Raw genomic sequence first — 24,692 nt, 5'->3', positions numbered from 1 at the left:
TGGATAGCAAAGCAATAATGAACCCAGCAGGATGGCTTCTGAACTGAGCAGGTCAAATCCAACTGTCTATGACCACATTCGGTACGTCTCTGAAGATCAGCTAGGAGTGACATTCCAGAGGAAGACGTGCTTGGTGAGCTGTCACACCCCATCCCAGTCCCTCACCAGCAAGTTCCAGTACTGCCCTCCCTTCAATAAAAGCCTGTACAAACATCAGAAACAGAACTTCAGAAAGAGAGGGGCTGGCCAACAGAGGTCATTTGCATACATGAAACATGCACTGGATTAAGCATTTCAGAATTTAACTCTACTGTTTAGGCAAAAGGTATGGTCCTAAATTTAGGTATGGAAGAGAAAATGAACTTTGTATATGTGCTATATCTTCTTGTCCCTGAACAGGTGATGAAAAGAAACCCTCTGTGAAGTCTTGGCCAAGACCCACTGCAAACTGAATACTGGAGAAATAATGTAAATGCTGCATGGTTTCTTATTGCTTGCAGGCAAAGAAAAAAATAATATACATTATTCCTGGGACAAGCAATGGAATGTTATGACTGTGTAGTGTACGTCAAGTCCTTCTCTCTTGACTGCAGAGTGTAATTGCACTGCTTCTTACACATGCTCACCCTTAATGATTTCTGATCAAAAGTGCCAGGGAGTTCACTGGATTGCAGTTTGGACCACCTAAGAAAAAGATCGGGTCTGATGAAGAATCCACTATCATTCTTGATCATAGCTACAAATGCAAAACAAGTGGGTTTGGGCTGGTTTTTTTGTGGGCATTTTTTTGGGGGGTGGGGCAGGTGGTTGGGTAGGGTGAGGTTTTAAAAACTTTTTAAAGAAAAGATGGTTCTTATTATATGGCATAATCAAGATTATAAAAATAATTTTAAAGCTTGTGGTTATAACATTCTAGATATACCTGGAATGTGGGATGTAATGATTATAAATCATTTACCCAGCTTTATTGGGCACTGAATTTGTAACTTGTAGAAGTGACAGAATTTCTACAGCAATTTATGGAAATAACAGAATGCTTTTCCTCTTCCGAGATAAAGAGAAATGGGGAATTGAAAGAAAAACTGTTCCAATTTGAAAAGGACTACATGGGGAAGTGGAGATGTTAGCAAGGGCATTAATTTTCTTCCTTCATAACCACATGAATGCCCTTAGACATCCACTATCAAAACAGAAAACACAGAACCACCGCACTGAAAATGACTGCACTTCATACTGGCATTTTTAATTTTGCAACTCCTGGTTTAGTATAATTTCTAGCTCTGGATGGTGACTTCATGTACTTAATTTTAAGGCTACAATAAGAAAATACATCTTACAGAGAAATTAAGTAATCAATAAGGTATCTGAAAGATTTTGATTAACATTTCTACAACATTTACAGTATTCAAACTATTCTTATGCTATCAGGTTTTAGTATTCTAATGCTTAGGTATCACTCCATCACATTTTAATAATCCAAATGATTCTTCTGAATTGCCTAGGAGCTTACTTTGCTTATGTGAATTTAACAATGCCAAGTAGTAAGTTTTTTGCCCTTCTTTTTTGTTTTTAAAGCAGCCCAACAAGTCTGGCTTTTGCTTGTATATCCTAAAGCTTGACATTAAATTGAAAAGAATGTTTAGAGATTAAATATGAGAAAACACAGAAAATCCAGAAACATCCAAGATGTTTTGCAGTACTGAAGTTCCAAATTTCTACAAGTATCAGGTCTGGAATCATTATTTCAGCTTTTACACTCATCTGACATACACAAATCATGCAAGTATTCAGCATCCATGTTACAGTTTGTAATATGTAAAGTGCACATTAACAACACACTCCCTAATGAGTTATTACTTATTCAATAATGACATACTTTACATATACACATTTTACCATATGCAAGTATTGTGACCTATATACTACAAGCTGCACTTGCATTTATTTCTACAGCTTTGTAGCATTTTGGCTTCTGAAATTTCACTTGCAATCTGATGTCTCCTCCACCACAGCACTGTTATAATCAAAATTAATAGGCCAGAATAGTCTTCTAAAATTAAACTCTGATCTGAAAGGTACATTTGAACATTTGGGGATCTCTCTTCAGATGCTGACAGGGAGACATGTGAGCGGATGTAGCGAGAATCTGGATATATGGTTCACATATGGGCCTAACAAGAGCAATCTCTTCATATAAAGACACTATTTCTCATGCTAAGTCTACCTTGTTTTCTAATGTCAGCTGAAAGGAATGCTGGAATCTGGGACAGTTTTCCGCATCAGAGTCAACCGGTTATTTAACTGCCTGATGTCAGAATTATTGTCTCTTTTCACAGGACCTCTGTAGTTTGGGGGTTTTGTTTTGTTGTTGTTTTGTGTTTTTTTGTGGGGGTGGGTTGTTTGTTTAAGACTACCAAAGCTACACCCTCTTACAAAATCTTACTCTTCTTGCTTATTCTTCCACCCAAAGCACCCTGAAATTAGTGAGGTACCGCAACTGATAAGGAATTATTATTTTTTTCCCAGTGTTGCCTTAGAACCATTAGATCACCACTGATTCAAGTGTTACAAAATAAATACGGTATTTTGGATTGCCAAGTACTGAATGTTTTTGAGCACAAGTCTTTCATCTGAGCCTAGATCCAAATACACAGGTCCCGGACACAATGCTACACTAGTTGTCATTTAGGGCTTCCTTTTGTACAGCACAGAACCTAGTATGTCAGCACAAGACAAAAGCAATGAGTAGGAAGAAGTGGAAAACAAATCTTGGTTGCTAAGTTAGCCTGTCATGTAGTAAAAGTTTGTGTGAAGCCACATACCATATGACCCAAAGGCGCATTTTACCCAGAAAGCTACAGTTTAGTTAAAAAAAAAAAAAAAAGAGTGCAGTAGAAAGGAAATAGAGTTGCAAACATGGAGAAGGTAGGACTTGTACTATCGCTCGTTGTGGAAAAATCTATTACCTTACCCTGATTAGTGTCCAGCTACACCTGAAGCACAAAAATTTGGCTCAGAGAGGGCTGGAAGAAAAGTGCCAACATTCATTAATACCTGCTTCATAACATGCAACCATTTCACAGCTTTACCTCAGAAGATGTTAGATAAGATCGGTAGCGCATCACTTCCACGCAGCACACCGACTACCTGAAACCAGCAACGCTGGGGTCTGTCCCACCGTACACGTAAGACTGAAACACACCACTTGGAGAAGAATTGCCATAGTTCAAAACAAAAAGCTCAGAGGTCTCCGATACCTGCCAGAACTCAAAGCATTTGGAGGATCAGGAAATGACCAGAACTCATGTTTTATGGATTTAAATAACTGAGGAAAAGCAAACACAGTAGCACCTCTGAGCTGTGCAATCCTAAGCAACTGCATCGACTGAGAAAAAAAAGCTCTGGAATAAAGAACAAAACACGCCAATGTGTGAGGTGCTGTCTGAGCTAACTTAGGGAAAATCCTCTGGCAAGGAGGTTAAAGGCAAAAGTTGACTCACAGAACTGCTAAATTATTCTGTAGCTAAGTCATTGCAGCCACAAAGGTGCTTAATAGTTTGCAGCTACCTATGAGTCACAGGGTTCATGCACAGGTCTTCCTTTAGCTCCCCATGCCCAAAAGAAATGAAAAATTCTTTTTAATTCAGGGTCCTAATTAGGATGATAATTGGAAGAAATCCCAAACCATCATACTGGACAATAACAAACCACGTGTTTACTCTCAGACTCTTTTGTAGCATATTGTGGGGAGAAAACTAAGACTTAAAGTATACTAAACAAAGTACTCTACCTTACCTAGTTGGGATCTGAACTTGGTTCCAAGTTTTGAAGGAGTCCAGGCCTTTTGAGGAAACTCAGCCAGCAATTCAGGCAAAGATTTCTTCAAAGGATAAAGAGGCTTGATTTTTCTTTTTCTTTGTCCTCCTCTTTTCTTTTTAAATAAAAGCAACATCTCTGATTTGTGAGCACAGAGTTTTGAAAGGAAGGGAGAAAACACCATTACAAATAGCAAGCAAAGCTTTCAGTTTATGAATCCACTATTTCATCCATGAAATATCCAGGTTGCCTTCATCATCATTTCCAAAACACCACATTATATAAGGCAACAATGGAATACTAGGCTGGTCTGTTTCCCATATTTTTAGTTGGCTCAGCTGGAAAGTGCATACAGGCTATTGCCCCAGGATGAGTGAATAATTTAACTCAAATGCAATTTTGCACAAAGTTACTTTCACAACTGGAAGAAAAAAAGAAAAACAAAAAGCATGGCTAGGTCAGACTGTTAAAAAATTTGATCCCCCCCTGCCCCGCCTAACTAAACTACTATCATCCACAAAGTTTAGTTCACAGTGTTACTGTTAAATAAGCGAGGTATAAATCTCGATATCAAAACACCAGGCTTTTCTGTGCTAAGAGTTAATTGCCCCTGCACAAAGTCTCAAGAACAATACTTATGCCTTACATCTCAAACAGTACTGCACCGCCTGGCCGCCTGGGTGAAATCTCTGCTCAGGAATAAAATTTATGCTGAAGTAGGTGCAAGACAAAAATCCCCAAATTGAACACCGAGATTTAGAAGAGGTCTGTTGCATGTGGAACTGTTTTTGATCTTTAGATCATAAACTCCTGGAGGCACAGATCTTCTTTAATTACATGACTACAAAGCACCATGTGTTTCCATTATGCTATTTAAAAAATAGATTTAATTTGAATTTACATTTGTTGATGTAAACATTACTGACTGTAACATTATCCTCCAATCTGATGCAGAAAGTCACTGAAGTATTAGGAAAAAAATCTTTCCCATAAAGATTACAAAGGAAAGAATCCCCAAACGTGCTATTTGAAAATATGAATAGAAATTAGCTGAACAGGAAAGAATAAATTTAAGTGCAACAGAATTTTTAAGATATTTTCACACAAATAGCACAAACAGCTCAGGTCATCCTAATTTTCAATTCTGATCTACAGTTATCTGTTGTGTTTAAGGGACTGAATGAATTCAGACATTTCCAGCAACCAAAGTTCCACTGATTATTGAAAGGAAAGAAAGTAGCATGGGAAGGATCACTCATTTATCTTGCAACACCTGGGAGCAACCCAGCAACTGGGAGCCCCACTAACGAATTTAACTACCAGGTGTCTAATCAGTTCTGGTTTTTAACAAAATTAATTTTACCTCTGCTTTTGCATAAACAGTCCCTGTTGTTTGAAACTTTGTTTGGGGTAGCTTCTGTGCATCAGGTGGGGCTGAAACAGAACAGAGCAGTGCTGGGTCCAGATACAATTCAGAGAAGAACAGTGCAGAGGGAAACATTTTGACACTACAGCATAAGGTAAGCTTTGCACATGCACTGAAAAAAACCCAAAACCTGGACTATTGCCGAATTAAAGGGATTCTAATTTTGTTTTCTACATGACCTGCACTCACTTATAATAGTTGCTATAATTTGTTTGGGAGAACCTAGGCAAAAAGAAGAAAAATGTTTATGTACCATATAGGTGGAATGTATTATTCAGTTTATGTTATGTTATTTAAAAAAACCCAAACAAACAACTTTCAAATAGTGGAGCTTGCAAATTATATCTAATTAGAATGTCTAATCATTAATAATAATAACAGCAAGAACAACTACATCTAAAATTTGCCAAAATAGATGCAATTCAAATTGGGAGCAGACAGCTAAAATAGAGTGAAAAGTAATAATAGTCTGTAAAGATTGTATTGGCTTTTGGTTTGGATCACGTAACTCACAAGGCAAGTGAGCAAACAAGTTGCAGGAAAAATTCTGAACATAGGTTTTTGTTCACTGTGTACATTAAAAAAATACTTTTTTTTTTTCAGAACATCCAAAAATCTTCAGAACATTTTTATTTGGAAACACTCCTTCCACATGCAGAGATGGAATACCTAAAATTACCTTAAACCAAGAAAAGCACAAAAAGGGAAAAGAACAGAAAACAGTACTTTTTCTTCTTCTTTTATCTTTAAAGAGGCATTTTTCTTCTTCCATATTACTTAATGGATCTTTCGTCTAGTAGCATGTAATCCCCTCTGACCCATTCCTTCTTTTCTTTTCGTCCTTATGCTAACCTGCAGAAGGAAAGGGTGGAAATATAGGGCCTTCTGTCTGATCTAAAAACACATAGGCAGAAAAAAAATGTCATGGACATAAGTAAAAAGATGGTGGCAAGACAAAAACAAATGAGTATTTGAAGCCCTAAATTCACCAAAAGGAAGTCTCCTTATTAGATCCAGATCACCATAAACAGTTCCACCAGCGGGAGCACACTCAACACTAGGTGAAGGATCACCTGGAATTCACATCATCTTGGATTTTTGATCACAGCATCAACAAATGCACATATTTATGGTAAGGAACTCTAAACTGCAAGAATAAAGTGTAATAAATACGTGAAAAGCATAAGACTGACAGCCTTCCTAATACTTGCACATGGGAAAGACAACAACTACACTTGTTTTGCTCTTGATCCTGTCCCCTCCTCCATCCCTAATTCTCATTTCACTAACCCTGTAAAAGGGTAAAAGCCTTTGTAAAACTTAAGTTTCTTGAGATATTTGCAGCTTTGGAGTCATGTCTGGAAAAAATGCAGTGGATCTGTCAAATCTGTTACGCATGAAGGTACAGACCTCTGATGTGAACTTAGAGCAGCTACCTAAATGTTTCTAACAGAAGCTAACCATTTCCAATACGTAACGCAGCACAAAAATAAATCTTTTTTTTTTTTTTTTTTTGAGGGGAGCTTATTAGGTTTCATGAAACATTAAGTTGGTACACGTACCTGTTCCATCAGATGTTAAACATTCTCCTTTTACTGCAAGGGATTTACACACTCGTATACAAAACGGGATGACCAAGCCATAGGCACGATTTGTAAAAGGTAAGCTCAGACATCAGTAAGACTTTCAAGAATATCACAATCTATTTCCCATAAAAGCAATTGTTCCAGGATGGTCCCAGTATCTAGATGTTTACTGCAGTACTTTTGCGACCTAGTAAGTGTTCAGAGAAGTCTATACAACTATTTCAGCCAAGCCTGAAGGGAGGCAGAGGGGAGACACCTTTACATATGGCAGAGTCCTTAAAGAATTGGGCTTCCTTTAAAACTGGTGGAGTCTTTCTTCCTTTGAACTGAAAATAAAGATACCAGTTCTGGTGCAGTAGCTGTGCTACCAGCTCCTGTATTAGTTACAGGAGAACTAAATACCAACATTCCATCTCCCAGATTATAACATCCTTATTTATATTCATATGACTGAACAAAACTAAAAATAATATTTCACCACCTTTGAATATATTTCAATTTAGTATCTACAAAGAGAGAGAAATTCTAACATTCCTGTAAATGTGAAGGAGTAATGCTGTCTATGTTCTTGCCAGAGTATTGATTTTTCATATATCTACATGAAAATCACTGTGTAAGCTTTTCATGTAGCAGTACCTTTCTTAGTAGTATTTCAAAAGGCTTTGTTTCCTTTGATACAGCTTGAAAACAATCCTGCAAATACTGAAGAAATTAATGACTTTAACATCCTTTTTTCCCCTTCTCTACCTCAAAACATAACACTGAAATCAGTATTTCGGTAGTAGTGAGCTCCACAAAGTGCTTTTTCCTAAAGGAACTTTCTGCTTGTAATATTTAGATTAATTTTCTATTGAGATTGTTTCATTGTCCACTAACGTTAACTTCATCTATTTCTTTGTCAATGAGAGCATCTTCTAGGTTAGGACAAACATGGCTTTGTTCACCTTTACCCAACACAACAGGAATTTGGAAGCACCAAGAATTAACTTCCACAGAACACAGAAGTATCCCAAATACACATTAGGGTTAACCTAGAAACAGCTTCCAAGGTTCTCCTGCAAAAAACTCGTAAGCATTTACCAGCCATACAGACAAGAGTGCTGATGAAATAGTATTTGAGATGGGCCACACAGAACACAGTAACACAGTGAAAAACCCCACGTATCCAAGATGTAGTGGCCAAAGCCCTTCCCTTACTAGAGGTGTCATAGGATTTATAATGCTTCAGCAGAATAAAGGATTTTTTCAAATAGGGTTTTGTCCGAAAGACTCCCAAACGTTGTATATTGCACAGTACTCAGTTTAATCAAGTCAAAGATGAATTATCAATCAGACCTTACTGGGATTTGGATCCTTTGTACCAGAAAGTCTAGAATTTCAAACACGAGCCTTGGGTAGCTAAACATGAATCCAACTTAGAATAACAAACTCAATGCAGATGACTGTATCCAGCTTTAACATACATTTTTCCATGTCAACTAAAACTGCAAAGAGTAAAGGAGGGTGTACGTAACTGTTGCCCCACAGCGATCATTATGGTGTCCTTTCATTTTCAGATGCAAAGTGTCACATATAGAAATGTTGGTTTTAATTTCCAAGCTGCACTGTCTTACACAATTATATGTTCCTTATAAAATGAGCAAAGAATTATACCTTGGTCAGATATCTCACAGGGCACTCTCAGAAATAATTGCCTGCTGCAATTAACCTTTTTGGCATGAAGTCTAGACTTCTTCATGCTTTACTCTAATTCAGTGCCTTCTACTTCTGTTATTCACCACCAATTTCTCTGAACCCAGCAATGTCAAGGGGTCAACAATTACATTGTTCAGAATACAGCATGAAAGTAAGAGTGACCCTATATCATATCTTCATTTTTCCCCTTTGATCATCCCTTTATTTGACTGTATTTCAGTAAATTATCCATGTAGTTTTTATTTTGACAGCTCTCTTTACAGCAGTAAAACAAAATGTGTGCATTGCAAATGGCAAAGATTCAAATTTCAGCTATGTTTATCCAAAATAGCACTGAACTGCTTCTGTACTTATGCTATACTGCCTACAGCCTTACGGAAGGGGAGACAGATGGGATGAATTTAGCAGGGAAACAGCTGTGGCTTGAAGAAGAGACAAGCAAAAGTTTTGCTATCAGGCTTCATTATGTATCAAGGTACCAGTAAAATGTGTATCCGTAAGGCAGCCAAAAAAGTGTTTTTCATTTGACTAGTGATAATTACCTTTTCTCAACAGCTGACAATGTTCTAAGCAGCATTAAATAGGTATAATAATTAAGCAATAAGATAAGACAGACAGTGCCTTGCTGGGGATTATTGCTTGCCTCGGGTGTGTTGTGAGGCACAAAGCTGAAGGGTAAGTGACTTCAGCCACCCGAGAAATGTAATAATCCCCCAGAAATGCACTGCCTGGAGTGTATTCTTGCTATTAAAAATGGAAATTTAAAAAGGACAAAATGTTATACATCTTTCCTGTGGATTTTATTGACATGGGTTAACATTACAGAAAGTCAATGAAGAAATTCCATTTCTGCCCAGGCTAGGAAAGCCCCTCCCAAGGATACGTATGTCTCTGCTCAGCTTGTTTGTGCATCTTATTCATAAAACTGATTTGGGAAGCAAAAGTATTTGCATCATCCAACACGTGTGCTAAGGCACTGCAGGTTAAAGGAGCCTTCATGATGGTGAAAGTTAAAGTGCTTTTAAGTCACATGTTTCCAAACATTTCTTCTGGGCAAATGTCCATGCTTGGTGTCACTTTACAGACAAGCATTACTTAAGTTCTGAAACTGTGTGTGTGTGTATATATATATATATATATATGCATATATACACATACACACTTTTTAAAAAATATATATAAAAGGTCAGCCAATCAAGTAATCCAAGCAAAGGGGGAAAAAAAAACAAACAACCCAACCCAAAAACCTGAAAGTTGTTTTTGACTACATGCAAGTCACATAGCTAAAACTAAGGCTAAATCCCCGGCAGTGTGGGAAGTGCTAGTATAGCACTCAAAAAGATTATACTGCTCTACATAAGCGGAGAAAAGATTACTGTAATTTCAGCCATGCTACTGAGACAACCTTTTGAAACTGGAGACCTGGAAGTATTTAGCAACTTTAACTTGAATCAAATCAGAATTCTAAAGACCGTTCAGGATCAAGTCCCAAGTAATGAGATATCGTATCTGGGACAAGGATGTATTTCCATATATGTAACTAAAGGTTGTCTGTCTGAGGTTAAAAAGAACTTAAAAAAATTAAAAATATCTAATTTCCCCTTTCCCTCCATATACGAATTTACTGTTTACAAAAAACAAGTTAAACAGAGCTTAATCTTTTACTCTTTTCCTTCATACTTTCCATCGTCACTATTTTATTTCAGAACAAAACTGAAAGCCCTGAGCACAAATAATGCTGTCTTGAGTACACTAGAAATGCAGATGCTAAGTAGGTCTTATCACACTGTCCTTCCTTATAGCCACTTCCATAATCTCTATTTCACTGCAACTTCTACAATTAGCAGTTGAGGGATAACATATTTAAGATAACTAGTATAGTGCCTGTTACTATTAGACTACTACTGATAAGCACAATTGCAAGGCACAATAAACTTTTTAGCATTTAATTTTTTAGGATGGCAATTTTTTTGGAGTGCCCTCAGAAACTGATAATGGATATGACTAGAGCTCCAGAAAAGAATGATAGTTAAGTTAGACAAGAAATAGGCAAAAGAAGATTCTATCTGTGTTTTAGAGAACAAAACCACTGGAAAACGAAGTCTTCAGTCTTATAATGCATAAACAGCAGCACTTCCAATTAGTTTGAAAGATGGAAAACAAAAAGCATGAAGGCAAAAAACGTACACCTTTAAGTGCAATGTTAGTTATGGAACTACTGGCACAAGACACATCAGGGCTTAACACTCAAAAGACTTAAAAGCAGGTTAATTTTATATAGAGAGAAAGAGAGCATCTACAATCGCACCAACTTCTGCAGGAGCAGGACTGGACCCTGCGGAAGCAACCAAAACACTGAAGTTATCAGGAAAAAGCAGCCTTCCAACAGCCTTGCAAAAATCTACTCGCTCATTATATTAAACATAAATCGTCATTAGTTTTGGGTCTCCTTCTCTTTGTAACAATAACCTTGAAAGCCAGCAGGTGCACAGATTTTGCTTCAGAGCTGGTAAATTTTCATGACACACTTACAAAGCTGTTCAAATGTTACTCATCGGTCTTCATTTTCAGGCCCCCGCTACAGGGGAGTGGAAGGTTTTAAAACACCTTAATCTGAAAATTTCCGTTGTACACACAGATCAAAACTGGAAGGAAATCTGCTACTCCTTAAAGTATTTTGCCAAATGAGTTAATAGTCAGATTGTCAGATTTTACTATTATTGTGAGTACATTTAAGGCTCAATAGGAAGATCCCAATTACCGTTAAATATCCCAACTAGGTATTTGCTGCTAACTACTGCATAGTGTTAGTCGCACAGTGCCTATTTGAAAGCATTTATTTATTTATTTTAATGTTCTGTTCAGTTAAATGAACTTTAAAAATGCAGATGCAACACAATATGGAAGAAAGAAAACAAGGCGAGTATAACAGGGATTTAAACAATTTCATATTTTAGATGGACTAAACAATCAAGACTTGCTAAAGATTGTTAAATGGTGTATACTTCTAGGAGGAACACGGGGAGGGTTGTCCTTCACAGTTTGTACTACATTAGAAAGGCTATTATCCTGGGTAGAAGCCCTTACTCTGTAGCTCTGGATACAATTTAGCAGATAACTTCAACTGTGACATGCTCTTCAGTGCTATTTCTTGCCATTAAACATCTACATTTTTATGAACAAGCCAGTAAAGAAGCACTTTGATCTAGCCTGCTCACTTTTTATTCCGTATCTCTGGGGAAGTGGTGAGGAAGCCTGGTCTATGACTACTACATGGACCAGAAATGCCAATACCAGGAACCGTAGTCGAAGTGTTTCAAAGAAGATACAGTGGTGGTGAAGGGGTAATCGGTGGATTAACACAAGAAGAATCATATATGACCACCAGAAGCAACCTCCAACCAAAATTAACATGTTTGTAGCAAATGTGGGAAAATAAAATGGGCACGCTGTTGTCCAACGATGCACATCTTTTTTAGCATCAGTGTTACGATCTGCAGAGGGCCAAGCATTTCTAGATCTTGCCATATCAAGAACAGTCTGGGCTGAGCTGTCAAAGACATCACCTTTATCCACCTCCATTTTAGAGGAGAGAATCAAGAATTCTTCGTTAATGCTAAATTAACATTTAAATTTGAAAACCAACAACTGTGCTGACAACAGAAAGTAACAAGAACAGCCTGGAACCTTATGTTGTGCTGTTTTATGTCACACATATTTCAGGGCTTTTTACATTCCTGGTAGACAAGCACACAAGCTTACTATTAGTGAGCTGAAGGCTTTGACTCCCCGAAGTTGATGGCATGAATAAGAACTATCGCCGTGTCTGTTTTGGAGAAGGCAGAGTACATCAAAGCAGTAGAAGATATTCTCCGGAGTGGACAGTTACCAGACTCTTAGCAGAGGGGGTGTTAGTCAGAGTGCTGATAGCTGGTCAACACAGAAGCAAGAAAACCTGGCTGTCTTGCCACCTAGCCTTTCTTTGAGGCATCGACTATTCCCCAGTTTATTGCATCACTTTCCCAGACGTTATTCTCCAATTTTTAATAAAACCAATAAAATTGTGGTGGCCAGCTGTCTTAACCTGAAATGTGAACACAGATGCTATTACTTTACCCTCTACACCTTCTTCCTCAACTATATTTTATGCAACTAGAACAGACAGCATTAACTAATCCTTAAAAGAAGGTAATTCAGGCAATTACCAGACCATTAACCTGACTTCAAACATGAAAAGCCTACAACAAATTCTGAACGAAAAAGAATATATAAGGACATGAAGGTAAACAGAAAACATGACAAACTGAAACATAAGTTAGACCAAGCAGATTCTTTCATGTGAATTCTAAATTCTTTGAAAGCTGATTCTCTGATAAAGGGAATGCAATAAATCTTACCTACATTAACTTCAGCCAAACATTAAATATCATGCTGCATCAGCACTTGTTAACTAAGCTGTTACTGAAAAGTAACCGCCTAAAATAAAGAGCACAGCCAAGAGGAACAATTGAAGTTGAGGAAGAATTCTAAGCAGATTTCTTGGAGTTTAAACAGATTTTTGAATACTTTGAATTATGACTCAGCACAAAAAGTAGGAGTGGGCTGAAAAATTTAAGAGATGTCATCAACTTAGAGAAGGTCTGGGATACTGCACAGAAAGAAATGGATGACTCAGAAAACTGGAACAGCAGATATGGGGTGGAATTTTATGATGCAAAGTCTTATACCAGGGACTTAACACATTCTCAGTTCATAGCAAAAGGCTCTGCTAACAACTTGAATTTACTTGGGAGGAAGAGGTCACGGATTCATTTCTTGGATAGAGAAGGATTATCAGCTGCCAATATTATGCAGCTGTCAAAAAGGCAAACGTGATCGTAGGATCCATCACTCAAGGAACTTCCAGTAAATACATTAATCCATCATCTGAGATGTTCATATGCCCTCATTCAAAACCCTGTAGACAGTTCTGATTGCCCATATTCAAAACAGATCAACAATCAGAAAACTGAGGGTTTTGGAGAGCTTACTGCAAAAAAAGGACAAAAGAGGAAAGCTTTACTTATTAATCAGACATAGGACTGATTAGACACAATCATTGTCTATAATTATCTGCATTGTCAGTGCAGATAAAATAAAAGCAGAACAGAAGAACTACTTACCCCAATTTTGGCTCAAAGACAAGTAGGTACAAGCCGAACACAAATAAATTCAAACCAAAAATAAGAAGGATCCCAATCAGAAGATCAGTGGTACGAGGAACAGTTGTCCAAATTGGAGCAGCAAGGCCTAATGATTTTTACAAAGGAGCTCAATACATTCTCAAAGGGGAACAAAAAAAATATAAACCCCTTCTCTCTCTCTCTCTCTATATATATATATGTATATATGTTATATACACCTACACTTAGTGATAGATGCAGTAAAGGAAAAAAGTACTCCGTGACCTAGAATACATCTTACAGAACATTATTAAGTTCCCTAAGCATCTACCTGAAAATTGGATGTGACATTTCCTTCTGTATGTCATTTCCTTCTTCAGAAGGCTAGCAACTTATTTCCATACTACTCTGCTTCATTTTCTGAAGACTCTGTATTTCACTCTTAGTACATTTTCAAGTTTCCTAACAACTAAGGTAATTTTTGCTTTGTGTGTCTACTGTTCAAGCAGTTGGGGAATAGATCTTTAAAAACAGTGTTTGGGGGCTTGTATAATCTTATGCCACTTACTAACTATTTAGAATGGGAATATTATATACATAACATTAATAGTATACATTTTTATATATACAATATATAGAGACATCTATTTAAAATGAGAGAGGGGAAAAAAGACAGACAAACATACACAGTAAGTAGACAAATAATGAACTGGAGAAGAAGAGGGAAGGGGAGATTTTGAACATCCAGTTTCTATTCCAGAGCATGTGAACTGTGTGCAAACACCTGAACATTAAACAAAAGCCAAATACACTTTAAGACTCTGTCAGGATTTGCAACAAATATATACATGTGTGGATGCTTACACATCATCCATTGATTAGTTCCTAATAGTACTTCTCCGGAGTGTGTATTTCTCAACCTAAACTGTGAGTCTATTAAATAGTAATAAAAAATTAAGTAATACTGGTAACCCCAAATTCTGGACAGAGCTGAGAGCTTTATCTGGCTGCACCGCAATGCTGCACATAGGGACCACAAAGCTTGTTACGACTCCGTGCATGGCAGGCTACACAAACCAGCCTGTCTCCAGATTGTTACAGCAATCCTGTTACAGCGAAACCACAGCAGAGGTATGTGGGTATCAATAACGATGCTCAGGAAAAACTGGAGCATTTTGCTCTTTCAACATTGAGGCAATTTTTATATCAAAGTAGTTACGGGCACTACATACGATAATCTCTATCTTCAATATAAAAATGAATGCATATTAAACTAAAATAAACCACAACATAATGCATTTTCATTCTATAATTGCATTTTCCAAATAGATGGTTAGTTTAGTAAAAAGATAGTAACCATTGCCTCACTGTTACTTAAAAAAATACTTCCCTATCAGTACAATACAAATAAGGAAGACAATATATTCAACAAAGAACAAACTGGACTGGAAAACAGTAGAGGTCTTTTAGGCAGTGATCAAAACGGAGTTCTTCCACACATCATTATTTCTTGAAAACAGACACAAAAAATGTACAAGAACTTTAGACAGAAAATGAAAAATTTTAAATGCAAACTGATTGCTCCAGTTTTCAAGAAATAATTTTAACCAATTGTTCTACTGAAGATTTGCCAAAGAAATCCAAGATCTCTATTCAGAAGCGTAACAGTGAGAGCAAATGAGCTATTGTGATTTTATGTATCAGTTACTTGAAACTGCTGGTATATCCTCAATATATATATATGTCTTAATTCTCATATATATGTGTTCTCTCATGCATACCTGATCTCTACACTATCACTTAGTAAAACCAACAGAAAGTAAATGTAATGGTGGGAAAAACCTTTAAAATCATTGTCCAACTAAATATCCCATTTTCTCTTTAAGCCCTTGAGTGGTCCATTTAAGAATCCATTTTAGCTCCTTTTCCAGATAACCTTATCCGTAAGAAGCATGCATTTTCCCATAGGTAGAAAACAAATATAATTTGTCACATGTTGTGCTATACAGACATTTCTGCACAGTTGCTGCACTACACTAGAATGTCTGAAGGGGAAGACACCCCAGGTAGTTGGCTGCAGACACATCTCAGCAACATGGCATGTAGCTACAATTTGACACATATAGTCTTTATAAATCCAATGTCTATGAAGTCAAACAAATCTCCTTCTTATTTATAGTAACAGGCAAGAGCAGATCTCTGCCGTCTTGTTACACAGATGGTTGTAACATTTTTATAGTTAACTTACAACCACTGATGCCTGAGGAATAGACACACATCTGCCCCAAACTGCCAGTCCTGTAGGCTCTTCTTTTTAACTTTAGCTACCAAAAATAGAATTAAAATACATGTAACATTGTCACCCCCAAAAAGCTACTACAACAAAAAGCCCCATAAACATTTACATAAAATGTATTATTATTGTTAATGTTACACAGATTGGACAGTGATCACACACACATTACAGGAAAAACAGCAGTAATACCAACCCTAATCACCAAACCTGAAGTTTTAGAGAAAACTCATAGCCCCAGATCCCATATACTGATCTTAGTTTGGAAAAACGTCTGCAAAAACCTCTTTAGAAGATTCTAAATTTAAGTTTTATTAAAAAGATTTCAGAAGAGCCTCATACCTCATACAAGCTATTGTCTATATGCTTTTCTGTGCTGCTTGATAAAAAGTAAAGGCATGTCCATCTCGTTTTGAAAAAAGGCAGGCAATTGCCTAGGATTTTCTTCTGCTTGAAGACACTGCTCCATATTTGCTGTATTTCCACACATCATCTGGGTATTTAACAGGAAACGTACACAGAAAAGAGCTCGCTATATTAAGTTAAATGCTTCCCATTTTGGACCCTGGCTGTCCACAGCAGAAATTCTCTAAGTGGATGACTTACAATCTAATGCTTGCTTTATCAGAAGAACAGATGCAGAAAAGCAAAGCCATAACTGAACCTGGTACCTACAAGAGCTGTTAACTAAGTTCAGTGAAAGCTTAAATAGCCTGGATGAAATCCTGACCCATGGCAGCTTGGGAAAATATTATGTATTCATAAATATGTTCCATCAATAATAGACCTGGGCAGATTCTTGTCTTTTTCTTCTTGATCCCCAAACTGGAAGAGAATAATAAAGCTTGCGAGAAAGTAGATCTGCATTTACAGAACTGGTCTAACTACAGTGGTGAAAACACATGCCTTCAAATTCAGTTTGATAACAGATAAAGGAGAGGATGAACCAACATTATGCATGCAGTTATGCAATTAATTTGATTTTGGATTTTCCCTCCTCTGGAATCTATTTATTTTTTTGTGGAGTGCCACACAAGAAAGAAACCAGAAAGGTAGTTTAACCTTTTATTTTAGCTACATATTCTTTTTATTCTTGGGTAGTTTCTATCTTTATAGCTGCCTTATAAGAAATTCTGTACTTTCTGCTAGTTGATAACTTCTACCCTGAACATGTATCTACAGAATGGGAATCTGAAGAATAATAAAATTTTCTTTGAGGTTGAAAACTTATACCAATGTGTTCTTTGCCACATAACAGACAAGAATTTCTTTCTCCAAGATTCAGATCCATAAAATCACACATGCTGACCAGCATACTTCTAGTGGCCCGTCAGTGACCCTATGTCACATTAATTAATACTTCTGAGATAATCTACTCAGCTAAACACATCGTTGTCTAAAATGAAAAGTACACAGCTGCAAAAAAACCTAAAACCAAATAATATAAAAAAATAATTAAACATACATCTAAAGCAAAGATCCAGAGTGCTGCCAGATCAACAAAATTAAATGAACATCTCTTTATAAGCTCCACTGCAATTCTAACACGTCACCCTAGCCCTTCAAACCATACATCTTTCAGTTCAAGTATGCCCCAACAGCATGTGACAACTGTATAACTTCAGGTGGACATTACTTCTTTTTGTGCAATATTTCACTGAGCAAAAACACACTGAAAGGGATGGATATTTGCATTACATTGAAAAAGCTGATTCAAAATAGTCTTTAATAACTGCAATTTAAAGTAATCTCTTTCCTTAAAACCTGCATATAGCATTTTGGACTAGATTCATTTGCAGCACATACTCAGACAGAAAGATAGGAATGGCGGAGAAAGAGTTATCTTGTTCACTTTCAGGAATGCAACTGTCACAATAGCCAAAACATTGCTGCTCCAAAAGAAATTCTGACTGATCAATTAGATTTTGCTCCTTCCTCAAAGTATCAGGGCCTGCCATATTCTCCTAGGAGAACAGAAGTAGTGACAGAGATTTCTTCTTAAACAAATACCACAATTCCTTGTTATTCAAATGGAAATGTTAGGTCCCCAGTTAAAACAAAATCATTTTGATATAAGAAACTTTGTAAGGAGAGCCAGAATAACAACAGCTAGAAAGTTAGGTATGAAAACACTTTGCAGGACTGTGTTGCAAAAAGACCAGTGCTATTTGTAGCTGCATACAAAGGGGAAACATATTGTGTAAAGAAGTAATCATCCTTAACATATTTTGCTGTGATTATTAGTATCTGAGTGATGGACGAAAATCTGAGGCAAAATGCATTTTTTATTATTATTATTATTTGCTCTTCTGCCTTTACTAAATGACATAGTCGGATCTCTAATTTCAAAATCAGCAGAGAAAAATCACTATTTTTATTTGGTGGAAGTCCTTCAACACTACTATAAGGAACTGGGAGATTTATTTCTTGCAGTAGTTCTACTTTCTGCTTTTCTTCCCCTAGATCTGAATACTTCATAGCCAATTTATAGCATTAGGAAACTGACACTGAAAATTTATTACAGTTTTCACATGAAAACTAAAATTAGAACACACTGAATTTTTAAAGCAGTTTATTATATCTGCCTTGTCATTTATTACCTGGATATTAAATGAATATAGTGCAAGATCATGATTAAAAATATGTTAAAAAGAGTCCCCTTTTAAAATGCTGGCAAAGTATACTGGCCATCATTCAAATACCTGATAATCCCTGTCATATTTAAATATGCTAAAATATTAAATGAGACAAATGCTATTACTGTCCTGTTTTCTCTCCTTGTTGTCATTAGAACAGCAGCAGAAGGTAAGGCACTGCCTGCAGCATGACCACTCTGCTTTCAAACCACTTTTCTGTTCTGGATTAATGCTTTCAATCTTTTCTGGTGTATAATCATCGCTGCTGCAGCAGAGAATGAGCAACATTTTCAAATAAATCTACTTTATTTGGATCTGACAGTGGAAAAGTTGTCCTAAAAACTTAAAAAATAGTCTTAAATTCAACTAGATACTAACAATTCTACAGAAGAACTGCTAGGAGGAAAGAAGGGGGCGGGGAGGAAGGAAAAAAAATAGAAAAAAAAATAGATATTTATTTTTTTTCCTCCTGAAAGTAACCCTGGGTCCTCACTGCACGTCCCCCATATGCTAAGAATCCACCACAAGTAAAGAAACCAACACGGAGGTGAAATAAACAGGAAGATTATGTGGTCACATAGATTAGGGATACAGTTGTAGCATTCTGAGTTTCTTTGTTCTCTGAGCTATAAAAGATGATGACAATCCTGGGTTACAGAAGAACAGGATGAGGTACAGACAGAACTCTGAAAAGGAAGAGGAAAGAAGGCGGTCTGGATGACTGAAAAGGATGCACAGAGAGCTTGCAAGAAACAAGCTAACAGGGACAGACAAGAGAATGCAGAGATGGCAGCAAAAACAACAACAAAAAATTTAAAAAAATCAATAGTTGGAAAAAAAACCCTGAACATACAAGACTGGCTGCTTCAATACATGCAAGCTCTGTACCTATCAGGTGGTCAGCGGTCAAAAAAAGCAATCAGAAATTTTCCCAGCCATCCCAGCCATATCTAAGTCCCAGTGAAGACAAACTGCACTTTGCCTTTCTCTGCTGACACGAGGTAGCTTGGCTGGCTGGGTTTGCAGAGTTGCTTCTCACCCTGCTTGATCTTCTGCCTCCCCAATCATGCCTAAGCTCTTCCCAGTGCCTGTTACACTGAATGTGGCGTGGAAACAGCGTAAAGGAACTTCTTGGTACCCAAAATGAAAAGTCTCCAGTGATCTTTAAGGACATCTAATCCAAATCACAGCACAATCAGGTGATCTCAGTCTCACCAGTCTGGGCAGAACAGTCAGTTGGTATTGTGGGGTATTTCCCACTGTAAGTTTTGCCTTAGCTGCTCCCAGCAGCCTCAGAGGAAGTCAGGCTAGTGTTGCCTGGGAGCTGGTAATAGTTCCCTGGTTACTAAGGTCTTCAGCAAGATTTGCCTGTTTATCCAAGTTAAATATTAGTGAGAAAGATAACACGGTAAACCCCCCAAATACACCTATTACATGGCACAATGGAATCCACATCTGTACTCTACATTCATACTAGAATATGAATAACCTCCTCTCTCCTCCCCCCCCCCCCCTTTTTTTTTTCTTTTAATATGGTAAGACAATTCATCCAAGTTAGAGCAGAGAACAGCCGAAGCAGCCCACACACATATGTACTAGGCTTAAATTCCTTGGAAGGCTATGTTGTTCAAGCTTTCCTTTTATTTATCCAAAATGGCACAAGCAAAAGATGTTATAAAAAAACTTGACAGAATGCTTGGGGAAGGGGTGGTCATTTTCATAAAGGAAGAATATTACTTTCAAACAACTTAGTGTCGGTTTTATGTTTACACAACAGGTACAGTACAGCAGACCACATACTGACAGATTAACAGGACCTCCTACCTTGACTTCATCCTCTCATGCATTCTCCCATGCTGGATGCATTGTTGGTCCAATTCATCATTCCGTTTCTGCATCTTCTCCAATCTGCCATGAAGATACTCTTTTTCCTGACTAAGCTGGTTGACTTCAGATCTACAAAAGTAAAACACAGTGATGATGGATGTTGTCAGATTTCATCCTGCAGTGTGCCATCAATATGTGGCTTCAGCATTTATAAAATTTCATACATGTATATGTAATGCATAAACAGGCTATTACTAGAACTTACAGAAACAAAACACTGTTTCAAATAATCTTAAGACAAAAGAACATGATGCTGAAGGGTATCTGGTAAATATGCCAATGGCAATCATTCAGTCATAGGTTGGCTATGCTAATTTCAGCCTAATTTAAACAGGCATGTCATTTGGCATTATGCATTGATGTTAAATAAGATCAATAAATGTAAATTCATACTTGTTAAGCAAGAATTTGACCAGCATTTTGAAAACATATTTCAAGTTCTTTATTAGTAAAAGCTAACATCTAGTTTAAAAAATGGCTACTAACAACTTGTTTAACATTTACTGCACTGTTCAGGTTGAACTCTGTAGTGGTACTGTTTTAGAAACTTTATTAACCTAATATGCCCAAAATACTCTTACACAGATTTTAAAAAGCACCAACACCGCATTAAGAGGAAAATGAATAGAACCTTAAGAAACAAGGGAGAAACCATACAGGCACACCCTAAGCTACATAAAACTCAGCACAGCCTTTAAGAAAATCAGTCACTTCTAAGCAATTCTTATTCTTCACGGGTGAGCAGAAACACCAGATCCATGAATGACCTGGGACTGCTACTTGCTACATCTCTAACCATCAGCCCATGGAGAAACAGGCATGAGCTGTTTCTTAATATCAGGAAAAGAGCTCAGATTAAATTGTGATAAAATATACATTATGCACTTGTACAGTTTAACTCTTCGGAAAAGGTTAATGAGAACATGTCAGAATCTGCTATACCATCAGAAAGTAAGAATCAAAAGCAAGCAAATTTGTTTTATGGCATCTGCCACTCCAGATCTTGAGGTTAAAAAGCTTCAGATATATCTTTAAATCATAAGCTTAAATATGCTGCAGTTACAGCAGAAAGATACTTTACCTTCCTGGCTGTTACAGAATGCAACAACAACTGACATTCTGAAAAATACAACAAAGTGCAGGGGGGAAGGAATACTCCTCCCTCAAAAACATGTTGTTACACTGACAAGTCAAATCTGGAAATGACAACATAGTCTTTTCATGTTTAAATAGAGAACAATACATGATATCATCTGTGAATCTAAAAGAACTTAGCAAGGGAAACTTTGGAAGAAGACTGTATGTAATTGAATTTAGACAGGGAGTTACAGCTCTATTAAGGAACATCACTGCCAAATACATCAGAATCTGACAAACACATCAGAATTGCACTGATGCATTTGTACATCAAACTTAAATGCACATGAGTTTCCTGGACAGGTACGTAACAGCAGGCAGGATGTTACAGCAAGGTAACTGAAGTCAAATTTTCACACCAATCACTTAACAGAAATACCAGTAACTCTAATGTCAGCATTACCAAAGCAGTGCCAGTCGGACCAAGTGTTATCACACAGCACGAATGCAGCCCGCACTTGATACTGTAAGAAAGTCAATCAGTGGATAAAAGCAAAAGTCCACTGCTGAGCAGCTCAACAGAGACCTGATGTAACAAAGCCCAACCATGCCATAACATGGTCTAAACTCCGGAGTGCATTCCATTTTTTCCAGCAAAATGCAACAACAGCATTTGTCATGTGGGAATACTGCAGATTATTATGTTGGTAGGGTTTCCCAACTACGGGATCCTGCTCATTTTTCTGGATTTGTATGTGGCTGTCTCATTCACAGCAACAGCAAAAGCAACTTTCAAACTGATACAAATCTCAAAGTTGTAAAAGGACTTAATCTCCTGTACATTTGAAGGTGCCCAAAGTCTTTCTGGAAAGATCAAGGGATTCAAACCAACAAAAAAACAAAAAAAAACCCCAAAACCCAAAGCAAAACAAAACAATAAAACCACACTAAAAAAACTTAACACACACACAAAAAAGCTACTGAAAATTATAATCAATGAAACAAAAGAAGTACTGAATTAATTAAAAACATGAGTAGCATGATCTCTAATCTCTAAAATACAGCACTAAATGCCTGATGCTTTAAATCATCTTACATGAATTCTCTTCTCCTTTTGTAATTACAGTTGACCTCAGCAAAAATATTAAAATCATTCCAGTTAAAACACTATTTGCACAATGTCCCTTCCAAGTAAATACATAAGAGTCCGACCACACAGGTCTGAGTATTTCATTACACTGAAATTTTGGAGGACAGCACACATGATGGGAAGAATGTCTATTGAGGTCAATGTTAAAAGGTTCATGTGTGTCAGCATTAAAGAGAGAACACCAGTCTCAATACAAGACTGCACGCCAAAAGTCTTCATTATCACCTGCCAAAGATTCCGTCTGCATCTCCAAATATACCATTCATTCACCTCAGTTTCCAAAGATTAAGATAGTTCAGTTAATTCTATGTGATATTTAAACAACTTAAAAAATTGTTGGGTTAAAAAACCCCACAAACCTAACCATCATTGTAATATGCCTCACCAACTGCACTGAACGTGACAGCACATTTGTACTAGGAGTACCAATTCCACCCAGCCAGGGGCAGGACCAGGTCTGTGTAAACGTTCCTGAGTCACAGCTCACAAGCTGCCACAGCAGGGACACGAAGAGAGAGCGGGGCAGGTGCCCAAGTACACAGTCCTGAACTTCAGAGAGAGCCCAGACGTAACACCAGGGACAGAGGTCAATCTAGAAAAATCTACGCATCAAGTGTTATGTCTGATGGATCCAGAACAACTACAGGAGACAGCATGGACATGCTGATGATGCTCCACCAGAGCTACTCTGGGCCTGACAGACCAAGCAGTAAGCCATGGTGGACTCAGAAGAAACTGAAGGGTGCAGATGTTATGGAGTGTAGCCATCTGAGATGAACTCTGCATGGAGTTGCTCTTCTGCAGACTCAGGCTGGCCCCACAAGTGGTGTATTCCTGTTAATGTATCTCCGTGTGCTTCTGAGATCTGATAGACCCAAAAGACTTGTATTGAAATCAGTATTATTTCAAAACTGCACAGCACAAAGCTACATCATCACATGAAAATGAAAACGTAAAATACATGGTTGTAAGCAGATGGGTAATAGATTTTGCCAAATTTCATGTACCTGTCACTACATCAAAAATAATTGATGCTGACTCGGGAGGACAGGGACAACAACAAAAGAACCCCTCTATACTTCTGGATCCATTCAACTACCAAGAAAGCCTCAACTTCTATCTAAAACCAAATTTAACAACCATTCTTGCTAGAAGAGTCTTGGAAGAAAAATACCAGGTTCCTGGAAAACATTTAAATACTGGAGGCAAAGAACTAGCAAATGTGAAATAGCCAATATTCAAAGTCAGTCTTAGGATATTTTTAGGATGAGCTGATTTTTGAACGCAAAGGTAGCAATGCTGCATTTACTCCTCTGAACTACCTTTGGCACTGCAGTGCTTTTTAAGCACTGCCTTTTCTTACTCTTAAAACCAACTGTTTACTTATACAGCAATTAAATACATGCTCTAAAATACCTTCTACTGACACAGTATTGTTGCATATAATTTTAACGACTGATCCTTCAGACAGACTGTTTCACATCTTCGTATGGCTACCTTCAACAAACATTTCACTCCTGGTATTGAGCGCAATGACTGCAGTCAACCAAACATGGAGAAAAATAGTTCAGCCGGGTGTGTGTTCTTTACTTCAATTAAACTCACACAGTTGGATGCCTACTGTTGCCAAACCAGTAATATAATTTATACATTATAGTCCAAACAGTAAAACTACACTAAAAGTCATTTAACAATATTTATAACACCATAAAATACAGTGTTAAAATATATGAACTGCAATATGTACTAAAATTATAAAATTTGTTTCTCATCATCAGTGATTAAAACCAGGATCATTGCTCTAGCTTCAATACTCACAACCCTGGTGACAGATTAGAATTCAAATCTTAATGATCAATTTACAATTAACAAGATAGAAGTGAAACAAATTAAACCAACCATTATATATAACGAGACCCAATGGACTCCCATTGTTCCCCTTAATTACAAAACGCAAATCACAA

The 24,692-nt window shown here is 37.2% G+C and overlaps 1 protein-coding gene across 2 annotated transcripts in view; it reads right to left on the bottom strand.

The window, feature by feature from the left end:
- SDCCAG8 (SHH signaling and ciliogenesis regulator SDCCAG8) overlaps positions 1–24,692 on the bottom strand; it is a 116,755-nt gene that overhangs the window by 21,941 nt on the left and 70,122 nt on the right. For both annotated transcript variants that reach the window (XM_080390475.1, XM_080390474.1), the window contains one exon: positions 20,439–20,570. In XM_080390475.1, the coding sequence (XP_080246601.1) occupies positions 20,446–20,570 (125 nt within the window). In that variant the 3' untranslated portion in view covers positions 20,439–20,445. The remainder of the gene's footprint in view (positions 1–20,438; positions 20,571–24,692) is intronic.

The sequence above is a fragment of the Falco punctatus genome, assembly GCF_963210335.1.
Source record: "Falco punctatus genome assembly, chromosome: 5".
Classification (NCBI taxonomy): Eukaryota; Metazoa; Chordata; class Aves; order Falconiformes; family Falconidae; genus Falco; species Falco punctatus.
Note: the sequence above shows the minus strand (reverse complement) of the source record. Positions and strands in the feature narration are given on the sequence as shown.